We start from the raw sequence: 12,911 nt of genomic DNA, 5'->3' as shown, positions 1-12,911 counted from the left end.
CGATTTCCCCCACAGGATTGATTTTCTGATCCAGCAAGTCCATCCGAAAAGAAAAATATTCTGCACAAGTGGACAGTCTGCACCATCAGGATTCATGGCCCTTTTGTTATGTTAGGAGCCACAAACGATGGAGACAGGAATGCAGTGCATTGAAGATACACAAAATAATAAGCGCAGAGAATGTCAAAAATCCAAGCAAGGAGTCGAGAGCCAAATCAGGAAGTCAAACAAGCTGAGGTCAGGGATCTAAGCAGGATTCAGGAACCGGAGAGGAAATCAGCCAAACCAGGAGTCATACACAGGAAACTGTGGAAACAATGGAGAATGCAATTAGAGAGTCTGAGACCAACACAAGGGCAACGAGAGACTGAAGTGTTGCTGTTTAAATAGCCAGACTCTAGCAGGGAGGGGCTGGCTAATCAGCAGGGATCCAGGGAAGTAATTAGGAGCACATTTCTTCAGCTGAGGTGTGGCTGAGGAGTGGGAAAGTGTGAAAACCCTTACACACAGCCCCAGTTATAAGAGGGTGTGCACACTTTTGCAACCAAGTTATTGTGGGGGGTTTTTCTTAGTTTTTTCAGCTTGTTTTGCAATGGAATTGTTTACATTATAGGTCAATCTCAGGGGTTTTTGGTACCTCAAGTCCCGGAACAATTTTGCCATTTTTATTCAGCGATTATTCTCTTTTCTGCAAATGTACCCATGTAAACTATATATTGTTTTTTTCAGGGAGAGAGATAGAGCTTTCTTTTGATACCATAGTTGGATAATTAGCTGACAATTTAGAAATTTTGTAAAAACTAGCAAAAACTTAAAAAAAAAAAACACCTAATTTTGGTATATTTTCCCCTCCTCACAAAATTAGGTAAAGTGATGGAAAATCTCCTCCAAGTTTATCAATTCAGGTGTCCTCATTTCAGAAATACCTAATTTATATAGATTTTCCATACTTTCCCATCACTTATAGGGAACATACTATAAGGTGTACATTACTCATAGAATTTTAATGCTTATGGCTTAACGGGTTTGGTTGTGAACGAGGGGTATGCTGTGTAGATGTTGTGTTGGCAATGGGATGTAAGGGTTTTTTATATATATATATATATATATATATATATATATATATATATATATATAATTTTTTATCCCTTAGCTCACTTTGTTTTTTTTTTTTTAATTATTTATTGTATTAGTGATTTTTTTTTTCTTTTTCTTAAATCACTAACCATTTTTTTTCCATCTGTTTCGTTTTTCAGCATGGGAGGAGGGTGAGAAAAATGTTTTAAAGGTAGACAATATTGTGAATAAACGTTAAAAACTTTAAAGCAATGCTTAATCTCTTCTTCTCAAGGGCTATTTTAGTACAACTGCTTGCCAAGTAGAAAAAATGTTAATTTTTATGTGAGTTAATACGCGTGTGTGTGTGTATATATATATATATATATATATATAATATTTTATTTTTTTTTTAGGACGGTCAATGTCAGTGTGCCGAAGAAAACCAGAAATAATGGTACTTTGTATGCTTATATATTTCTTCATCATTCTGGAGTCCTCCCATGGCATGATGGCAAACAAGTCCATATTGTAAGCCCCCTGACTACTTATATGATCCCTAAGCCAGAAGAGATAAATCTTTTAACAGGAGAAACAAAGACAAAGGTAAAGCAATTGATTTTTGGCTGACTTTTATTGTTTGTGTGTCATGTGTTTTTTTTTGTTTTTTGTTTTTTGTTTTTTGGGGTTTTTTGTTTTTTAACTATTACAGAGAAGCTGGGCTCTCAGGTCTGTAGACATAGATCCCTAAATGCATTTGGTATCAGGATCCACTGCCAAGTGGCTATGGTGTGGGGGAGGCATTATACCTGGCTAAATGAAGGTAGACCAGGGTTTCGATGGTCTATGGTCACACTGTTCTCGATATGTAGGAGTTGGGAGCTCAGCAGGATCAGTTAATGCAAAGTCATGTGACTCAATTGAGAAATGAGGGCCCAGAGAGAGATACGTTTATCTTGGGCAGAATGTGAGGTTTGTCTGCTACTACTCTAAAATTGTAGCTCCCTTGTCGATATTAACATAGTCTTGGCCAACTGAAGCCACCCCTAACCTTCATAAGTCTCAAGCTGAAATTCATGACAGCACCCGTGTTAAGACTTCCCAATCCTCAGCAACCCTTTGTCCTTGAGGTGGACACATCTGATAGTAGGGCTGAAATTTGCTCTGAGAGAGGGACACAATTCGTGGCTTGCTTCCGCTGGGAGGTCCCACCCCTCTAATTTCCTCGGATCCTGAAATTGTTGTGTGATAGCGTACCAGGCTAGGAGCTTTTCTTTTACCCAGTCGCAGTAGTGGCAGCTCTCGGCAGCCGCTGTGGGTCAGATAGAGACATCCTTATAGCTCTCCCCGCTCTCTTGGTACCTTTTCATACTCCTATTTGTTACAGCAGAGAGATGTCAGCTCATATATCTCTCTCTCTCTCTCTCTCTCTCTCTCTCTCTCTCTCTCGAAAAGGTGATGTCCTTGCGCCCCACCAAGCTGGATAAGTTGCATTATGCTTGGAAAGGCCTCTATAAGATGGCAGAGCAGCTTTGTGGCACTGCCTGTGTAGTTACCGAATGCTCAGATGAAAGAGTCTGGCAGACTTTTAATGTGAATATGTTAAAGACATATCAAAGCAGCGTCCATATGCGCTCCAGCATCCAAATGTTCATAGTCAGAGAAACTTCCCATGCAACATCTGCCTGAGAAAGGGATCTCTGGGGGAGGGGGAGAGGGTTGGCAAGCTTGGCAAGGAACTAGGAGAGCAGGAAAGGAAGGCATTTCAACGGTTTCTACAGATGAAATGTGAAATGTTTTCTACATGCCCAGGGTACTCAATAGCGGCGGTGCAGAGTGTAGAAATACGGCAAGCACAGCTATGGCAACTTGCCTATCAGATCCCTGAATTTGTTCGAGAGGGCACGTGGATTTCTAGTTTTTGGGGTAATCAAGCCCTCCTCCCCCATAGTCTTGTGCCGAATCAGGATAGCACTACCAGCTTTTGTGTCGACTAAATGACCGAACAACCACTGATGCCTACCCAATGCCCCAGGTAGATGAACTATTAGACCGATGTCAGGGGTTATTATCTACAAATATGACCTGTGTAAGGGCTATTGGTAAATTCCGAAGTCGGCTTTCTCATTTGGCCTGTACCAGTTTAAGGTCATGCCGTTTGTGATGTAGAATTCTCCGAGGACTTCACAGAGGATGATAGATCGACTTCCCAATGGCCTCCAGGATTATGCATGTGTATACCTGGATGATATTGCGAGCTATAGCCGCACCTGGGAGGACTATTTGCATCATCTGGTTGTCATGTTGAACTGGATCAGGGCTGCTGGTCTGACTCTGAAAACCTTGTAAGTGTGTACTGTCAAAGTAACTGAAGTCCAGTATTTGGGGCAATAGCGACTGGACCCCGCCAAGATAGAGGCAGTGACTAACTGGCCAGTGCCCCCCACTAAGACATAAGTCCTAGATTTCCTAGCTACCTCTGTGTACAATAGGATGTTTCTACTTGACTTTAGCGCTCTGGCTAAAGCCCTGACTGACCTCACTAAGAAAAACCTTCCTTAGCAGGCCGTCCCCAGAGTGTAATATTGCCTTTAACAATGTAAAAATTGCATTAACCAATGCTCGCGCACTGGCTGCTCCTGCCCCTACCAAATGATTTCTTGTTCACACAGATATTCAAGAGTGGCCTGAAGCCACGTAGGAGACTATGGTTTTGAGCACGGTGGCATACATTAGTCACAAGCTATTCCCCCGAGAGGTGGATTATGCGGCAGTCAAATAAATGTTTGGTACTAATGTGAGCCCTTAAACTTCTAGCGTGTGAGGTTCATTCAGAGTACTCATGGGCCGTAAGCCTTTGGTCTGGCTGAAACTGGTTTCCAGAAGTAGTGAGATACTGTGTAAGGGGAGCTTGGCCATGCGAACCTTTAATTTAGCTTCCAATATAGCCCTGGCAAACAAAATAGAAATGCGGATGGGCTGTCCCGCCATGACGATCTTGCCAGGGCTGCTGAACTATGGACTGAATGAACTCTATCATGCGCTGAGGGTTGCGGGGCAGGGGTTCCCATTGTTTGGCTGGGAGTTTTACAGGGCATTTATAATGTCATAAAGTATATATTCTGAGTTGTGTTTGGACTATCCACCTATCACAGAATTTGGTGCACAGATAGCGAAGGAAGCACAAATTAACTGAAGTGCTCAGCCAGAGTACCGTTACATATGTATTTTATATTATGTATGTGTGTATATATAGATAAATATATATATTGTGCAGTTGTGCAAAAACATTTTCATACTCTTGGAGAATTGGTAAAATATGTACAATTTTTAAAGAAAACATGAGTGAGGTATTCAGCTGTAGGGTATAACAGAATTGCATCATAAATCATGGCAACAAAGAAAAAAATAAAACAACCCATGTTCAAAAGTCTGCATACCCTTAGTTCTTAATATTGTGTAGTGCCCCCTTTAGCATCAATGACAGCATGCAGTCTTTTGTAATAGTTGTCTGAGGCCCCAAATTCTTGCAGGTGGTATAGCTGCCCATTCGTCATGACAAAATGCCTCCAGGTCCATCAAGGTCTTTGGTCGTTTTGCATGAACCGCACGTTTGAGATCTCCCCGGAGTGGCTCAGTGATATTAAGGTGAGGAGACTGTGATGGCCACTGCAGAACCTTCACCTTTTTCTGCTGTAACCACTGTCAATTTGGCCTTGTGCTTAGGGTCATTGTCGTGCTGGAAAGTCCAAGATCGTCCCATGTATGGCTTTTATGTGGAAGAATGCAAATTGTCTTCTAGTACTTTCTGATAACAGGCTGCATTCATATTCTCATCAATTTTCACAAGATTCACTGGGCCTTTAGAGCCCCCCCCCCAAAAAAAAAAACAGTGAGCCACAACCATGCTTCACAGTGAGGATGGTATTATTTTTGCTATAGGCCTTATTGGGCCAATCTTTTGTGACCATAAAGCTCTATTTTGGTCTCGTCGCTACAAATTATGGTGTGCCAGAAGCTGTGAGGCGTGTCACGGTTTTTGTCAGGCATGTCAAGGTTTTGTCAGGCATATTGTAACAGGGATTTTTTGTGGCATTGGTGCAGTAAAGGCTTCTTTCTGGCAACTCGACCATGCAACTTAGTTTTGTAGTATAGTATAGTTGTATTGTGCTCCTTGAAACAACCACCCCATCTTTTAATATAGCAGCCTGTATTTCTCATAAAGTTAGCTGACAATTGTAAGGTTGCGAGCAGGGCACTCTCCACCTAATGTATCACATTGTCTTAGTCTGTCAATTATCGTCTTGTCATACCCCTTGAATGTATGTATTGTACTAACCTAGTCTTTTGGCCAGCACTTTCGCTGGAGCTTCTATGACTAAGCACCGGTGTTACATGACCTTCCGGTGCTCCACCATAGAAGCCCCGGCGGAAGTACCGGCCATCAGCAGCGGAGGTTGCCTGTGTGCATTGCGCAACATTCGGCAGCTGCCAGAAAGAATAACACTAAGGTCATGGGACACCGGTGCTCCATCATAGAAGCCCCAGTGGAAGTGCCGGCAGTAGCCCAGGATGTCTGAGTGCATCGCACAGACGCCCACCCCCTGCCAGAGAGAATGATCCGGGTCCCCTGCAGCGATGTGGCGGATCCTCCTCTCTGGCACCCGGGGAATGTTGCGCAATGCGCGCAGACCACCTCCACTGTGCTGGTCGATACTTCTGGGCTTCTATGGTGGAGCAGCGGAAGGTCACATCACCTTCCTGGTGATTAAGCTGCAGCAGATATCTGAGGTTTATCGGAACAGACTCTTGATGCTCCTTTTACTGAAGCAGAGGTCTCTTTAGTGTTCAAAAGGTTAAAACTTAAAAAAGCACCTGGCCCTGATGGTTTTACAGGCATATTCTATTGAAAACTGTCTCCCTGATTGTTCCTTATTCTACTGTTTTAATGAGATTAAAGATAAAAGGTTTCCTGCAGAAATACTCCAGGCAACCATTAAACCAATTCTTGCAAGATAAGTATAGTGCAAAAGTGGCAAATTATTGCCCAATATCTTTAAGTTAAAGATAGAAAGATATATTCTGGGGTTATTGCAGATAGACTCTATGATATTTTAATGAAAATCGTTAATGAAGATCAGAGGGGGTTAGTTAGGGGCAGACATGCAAGTTCAAACACAAGGAGTGTGATTGACCTTGTAGATTTTTATCGATTATAAAATGAGGGGTTTTTTTTTTCCTTTTATTATCCGTTTCATTCAGTGTGACTCACAGCAGTAACTAGTTACCAGTCCCTCCCTGCAGTCACTCTGACGATTAGCCGGCCCCGTTCTTTCTCCCAGTCCCTCCCTGCAGTCACACTGATTGGCCACGCCCATTTCTTTATAGCGTTCACACTGCTCAGCAATTCATCTGAGTATAAAATGAATATTTGGGCTGCTCAAAGTTAGGGGAGGTGGTGGTTAATTTAGGGGCAGTTATGGTTAATGGGGTGTTTAGGGTTAATTTAGGGGTAGCTATGGTTAATGGGGTGTTCAGGGTTAATTTTGAATTCGTACAATTTGGACTGTAAAGGGGATCCAGGTAGGCAGTAGGATCTGTAAACTGAATATGTTTGCTGACAAAATGTTGTCACTCTCTAATCCAGAGCGTTCCTTGAGGGGACTTATGGAACAGATAGAGTTTTTGCAGTGAGGATGAGAATAGATTCTGAAACTTATTTAGGAATTGCCAATAAATATCCTTTTAGTTGGACCATCCGCAAGTTGAATATCAGAAACATAATACAAGTAAACTATACTCCTCTCTTTGTAGATATGCAAAAGTCAATTACGGTTTAGAAGTCCCTATACATTTCCTGGATAGGAAGGATGTATGTCATTAAGGCATACATCTTTCCCAAGTGGCTTTACTGTTTGAGGATGGTTCAGGTTCCCATTTATGGGGGCTGGTATAAACAATTTCATAGTTTCATAAAAACACCAAGCATCTCGAGAGATTATCCCTGTATTTACCAACGTAAAATTCATATAGCTAACTAAGATTATTGTTAAACACCTACCTACCCGGTTAGTAACCCATGAAATTATTTTAAGATTGGCAGCTAAAACATTTTTTCTTTCTTTTTTTCATCTTTTCTTAATTTCTGTATTATTCACGTAATGTTTTTTTTTTTCTATGTTTAAGTAATAATAAAATTACTTCCTAAAACTTTGACAAAGGCTGGTGGTAGAATTAGTACATGGTAAGTGTTGAAGTACCACCATTTGAATACCACCATGTGAATTATATGTTTTGAAGGGGATAAATTAAATGGGCCGGCTTCAAAGATCAAAAAAGATAAAGTATACATTTATATTTCTAACTCCCGACCTAACACTAACCCACTTATACAACCCAATTGCCCATTTAACTAATAAAATAAAATCTAGGTATGCACAATAAAAGAACAAACTCTGAGCAGTACAATTTACTGGTCAGAGCAATAGCACAGGGTTGCAATGTTTAAATTACTTAAACACTTAGTGTATCACTATGATTATGTGATTGTCGGGGATCACTGTAATTAATCACAGTGATCTGCTGACCCCAGGATGACATATTGGGTACAGGACTGTGCGACAGTCCTAGACTGAGGATAACAGAGCGGCATTAAGTATCAAACTTACTTCATGATCAGTTAACTTGTCATGAGGGCGTGAAAGGTGCCGTGCCTATTACGCGTTATCTTGTACAACTACATGCAACATAGTTGGAACACTAACCCTTTTGGGTCCACTATGTACAAAGCACTCAAAAGGTCAATCTTTTTCTTCGCCAATTCTCATAAAATGAAAAGCAAAGTCGAGTACTCCACTAGGAGATAGAATGTGGTTGAAGGTTGTTAATGAAAAGTGAAGTTCTGGTGTCCTGATGAGAACAGGGACTAAGGTCCCTGCTGGTATTACAGCCTCCTCTATCAATCTATCTTTCTAGAGCACATAAATAAATAGTGTAAACCCAGTCTAAACATGGTACCCTCTTTATTTTTACCAGGTAAGCTAGATGCCATGATTTTGTGTAAGTTGTTAGTAGAAGAGGGACAATTTAAGTTAGAGCTGAGTGTGTATCATTTTGGTTATTTGTAACGTGAAATATGAATATAACAGTAGAATGTATTTTTCCTCTCTTTGGTACCATTTCCTCAGTATTTTTTTTCCCCTGTAAATTAAATTGTAGCAAATTGATGCAGACAAAAAAGAAACAAATGCTTTGGATGAACCTGTTTCACACTGGAGATCTCGTTTGACGCTCAATGTTATGGTGGATGATTTTATTTTTGATGGGTCTTCTCTTCCTGCAGATGTTCATCGATACATGAAGATGTATGTATATAATATGATTGCTTAAATAGTAGATAGTCACAATTGTGTGTAAATGAAAAAAAACAAAAAACAAATAACTCAAAACAATATGCCATATTATAAGAAATGTTTTAATCATACCGCTCATATTCTAGATGCTTTCTTCGTATTTTTCCTCAGTATAGAAACTCCCTAAGAGCATTTAATTTAAAATGTCGTTAATAGTGATTTGTTGTGATTTGTATTGTCAGCTACTCTGTATTTCCTCTTTTGGCCACTTTACTTTTTTCTTATTGTTAGCCATTGAGTCTTAGCAGACCTAATGACATGCATGTAAGTTCTTTACTACCTTCTTGGGTGCTTGATTTTGATTGTGAAATGTCATTTGGTCATTTATAGGATACAGCTGGGCAAGTCTGTTCATTACCTGCCTATACTGTTTATTGATCAGTTAAGTAATCGCGTAAAAGATTTAATGGTAAGTCAAAACTTTTTTTGGTTATATTTATGGAATATCGGGTATCATGCTACAATAAAACATTTTTATCCTATCTTGATATATACTGTTTCTTATATTGTTTGTCTTCTGTGTGCATCACACCCTTATTTGTTTTTATTTATTTGCAGTGGTTTTTTTTGTCATAAAATAATTCTAATATACAAATGACCACCCTCCCCATTGCCTCTGTAAGATGTAGCTTTAATTTTATTTGATGTTAAAGTGAGGAAGTCTCACCCAATTATATTACTAGTTTTAACAAATATTGTGCTTTTGATTTTTCAAAGGATTCTAGTTTTCTCATAATGTTGCATGTTAGTCATTTTATATATGTTTTTTGTGCTTTTTTTAAAATTAGTTTTGGTAAGGTTTATTTGCTTAGAATAGCAGAGAGTGACAAAACATTACCATTGCTGTCAACTGAAGCCCAAGGTCAGAGATCAGTAAGCCATTCAATGCAAGAATGTGAAGATCAAGTTGGAACATAGGGAAGCGGGAACAATGACTGGTCTGCGGTTACACAGTCCCATACGCAACAAACTGTGATGCGCTGTGTTCTGATACCTTTCTATCAGAACCATCAATTCCAGCTAAAGTAGTTTATCTGTTGGGTTTGACCACACAGGCCAACCTTCACCCCTCCATGTGAATAAGTGAGCCTTGGCCATGCATGACCCTGTCGTCGGTTCACTGATTTTAATTCCTTGGACCACTTTTGATACTGACCACCTCAGACCGGGAACACCCTATAGAGCTTTAGTTTTAGTGATGCTCTCACCCAGTCGTTTAGCCATCACAATGTGACCCATGTCAGAGTCGATCCTTAAGCTTGCCCGTTTTTCCTGCTTTTAACACATCTTTGAGGACGAAATGTTCGCTTGTTGCATAATATATCACACCCACTGGATAGCCTTATGATGACAAGATTATCTGTGTTATTCACTTCACCTATCTGTGGTAATGTTATGGCGGATGTATATGGTGTAAATCCAAATATAGAAATGAGAGAAAAGTTAAGAGGTTGCTTCTGTGATGCCCTGGGTGCCAAAAACACTCAAGGGGTCCCTCCCCTTTCAGGGTCAAATGTAATTAAAAAAAAAAAACAAAGAAAAAACTTTCCCTTAATTATAGCAAACTTAATTCATAAAAATAAATATAATCATAAGTTCCTGTAATATCTTATTCCTCAATATTCAAAATTAAAATCCAGTGGATATGAATAACTGATTAGATTTTACTTGTATAAGTTGTAAAAATTAAACGAGAGAGAAATATTAAACAAGTGAAATATTCACCTAAATAGATTTATCTATCCTATCTATCTATCCTATCTATCTATCTATCCTATCTATCTATCTATCTATCTATCTATCTCTATCTAAATTGGTGGTTACTAAGGTGACTCTTAGTATATGTTGACAATAAAGTTATACTTATATATAAGTTAAGTTATAAATTATAGTACACAACCATTAGACACTGCCATTTTAACCCATTTAGGTAGCCCATACCATAGTGCTATTGGAAAGCTGCTATAACCCCTTAAGGACCGGGTTTATTTTTTCTTTTTGTACCCTTTGGGACCGAGGCTGTTAACACTTTTGCAGTGCTTGTGTTCAGCTGTAATTTTCTCCTCACCCATTTAGTGTACCCACACAAGCTATATATTGTTTTTTTTTTTCAGGACAAGATGGGCTTTCTTCAGATATTTTGATCATATAGTCTTATTTACTAAAAATAAAACATGGTGAAACTTTTATTTGAAAAATCTTTTACTCACCTACAAAAGGGAGTAAAAAAAACTAGCTAAATAGATTTTACTATTTGTCCTGAGTTTAGAAATACCCAATGTTTTTATGTTTTTTTTTGCTGTTTTTTGTAAGTTATAGTACAAGTAGCATTTTATGATTTCCAAACCTTTTTTCCCCAATCTGGTCATTCTGCCTCCATCTCCTCTTTGGAACATCTTTGAAGCTGTTAACTCAATATATCCCCATCAAACCATATATTTTTTTAAAAAATAGACACCCCAGGGTATTTAAAATGCTGGTATTTTAACCCTTTCCATGCACTAATTATAAAACCACACTTTGTCAAACTTTGTAATGGTAATTTAGTTATAAATATACAGGTCCTGGTATATGTCACTGTCAAACACCCCAATATGTGTTCAGCAACACCTGAGTATGGTGATACCCCACATGCATAGGTTTGTCAGATGGTTTGGCTGATAAAAGGCTACTTTTGGGACATGCATAATTCAGGTTTTCAACACAGACTTTTAGCATTTGGTCATTCTGCCTATATCTCCTCTTTGGAAAATCTTTGGAGCCGGCTACTTCAATTTACCCCATCAAACCATATATTTTTAAAAACTGGACACCCCAAGGTATTTCAAATGCTGGTATTTTAACCCTTTTCATGCATGACATTCTACCACCAGCCTTTTGCCAACGTTTGTGGTATTTTTTTTTTTCTTCACACAAATTGTAGTTCAGGAATGAATTCATAGCTCCTGGTATGCGTCACTATCAAACACCCCAATATGTGTTCAGCAACATCTGCCGAGTGCAGTGATACCCCACTTGCATGGGTTTGTAAGGTTGTTTGGGATTTAAAATGCCACATTTGGGAAGTGTGCTTTTTTCTCCATTTTGGTCAGTCTGTGCCTATGCCCTGTCTGTGAGCCCGGCCACTCCAATTTACCCATCAAACCATTCATTTCTTTTAGACACCCCTTGGGTATTTGAAATGCTTTTATTAACTCTTTCTATGTTGAGCTTTTTGAGAAGAAAAAGCGCTAATTTTAGCACTTGCTCAAAATAATAAGCTATATTTTTTATTTTAGTTATTTTATTCTTTTTTGGACTTTTTTTTTGTTTTGTTTTTTACATTTTGCTGGTACTCGATGGTTCCTCTTATTTTTAGCATTTTCCCCCCATATTTTTAATTCTTTTTTTACAAGCCTTATACCATTGGAAAGGTGATGCGATTACCTTTCCGACTGTATATGTTGGGGGTCTGTAGCTGCTTAGATGCCTGAGAACAGAGAGAGAAAAAAACTCAAAAGTAGGAAGGGGTGAATGAAAGGCCAACAGGCCACAATAGAAACAAACAACCCCTGTCAAGGCAATTAGACAAGCACCCTACCATACAGTGAGGGGAGTAGGTGGCGGACTTGGCAAAACAAGGGCGTTACACGTCTGAAGTAACAATAAATGAGTTAAAACAACTAAGCAATCTGCGTGCTCTGCTCGCAGTGGTGTAAGCTTGAGTAGCAGACAATTCAAAAAAGAAGAGAATATTCCATAACTATTGACCATGGAAAGTATTATGTAGAAAAAATAAATAAAACTAATAGATGTGAAAATACACAGGAGAATTACCCCAGCATACGCATGCACACAAATGCCTGAAAGCTGTAGCGGTACGAGGAGTGTCTGTGTGTTAACAGGGTCGGACACAGCTGTCTGTGAATGTGACACATGGAGGAAAAAGAGTTAACATCAATATGTGCAGGCATGTGTGGGAGAACAAACACTTATATATGCACCTATGGGGGGTTAATGTATATAAAATACTACCGATATTCATATCAGTAGCTATATATATTGAATCATTTATCGCTATGCCCAAGTAGTCCTGAGTCCATATTTGCAAAGTCACAAAGCACGGTTATCGAGCATATTAAATGATGAGGGAGAGGAACGCAATTAACATAGAAATATAGAAGGTGACAGAAGATAAGAACCATTCGGCCCATCCAGTCTGCCCAACCTCTAAATTCTTCCCTTAGTCCCTGGCCTTAACCTATATGTAGCTTAGCTTTATGCCTATCCCATGCTTGCTTAAACACCTTCACTGTATTAACATCTACTTCTGCTGGAAGGATATTCCATGCATCCACCACCCTTTGAGTAAAGCGATATTTCCTGAAGTTACCTTTAAACCTTTGCCCCTCTAGCTTAACACTGTCCTCGTTGTGGTAGTATTTCTCCTTTTAAATAATCTTT

At 39.3% G+C, this 12,911-nt stretch overlaps 1 protein-coding gene across 1 annotated transcript in view; it reads left to right on the top strand.

Moving 5' to 3' along the window:
- LOC149275413 (lipid scramblase CLPTM1L-like) overlaps positions 1–12,911 on the top strand; it is a 169,857-nt gene that overhangs the window by 21,798 nt on the left and 135,148 nt on the right. The window contains exons 3-5 of the mRNA XM_089504761.1: positions 1,473–1,662; positions 8,275–8,420; positions 8,799–8,877. Of these exons, the coding sequence (XP_089360887.1) occupies positions 1,473–1,662; positions 8,275–8,420; positions 8,799–8,877 (415 nt within the window). The remainder of the gene's footprint in view (positions 1–1,472; positions 1,663–8,274; positions 8,421–8,798; positions 8,878–12,911) is intronic.

This window comes from Sceloporus occidentalis, unplaced genomic scaffold, assembly GCF_023333645.1.
Source record: "Sceloporus occidentalis isolate IW3139 unplaced genomic scaffold, rSceOcc1.0.p SCAF_290, whole genome shotgun sequence".
Lineage (NCBI taxonomy): Eukaryota > Metazoa > Chordata > Lepidosauria > Squamata > Phrynosomatidae > Sceloporus > Sceloporus occidentalis.
Note: the sequence above shows the minus strand (reverse complement) of the source record. Positions and strands in the feature narration are given on the sequence as shown.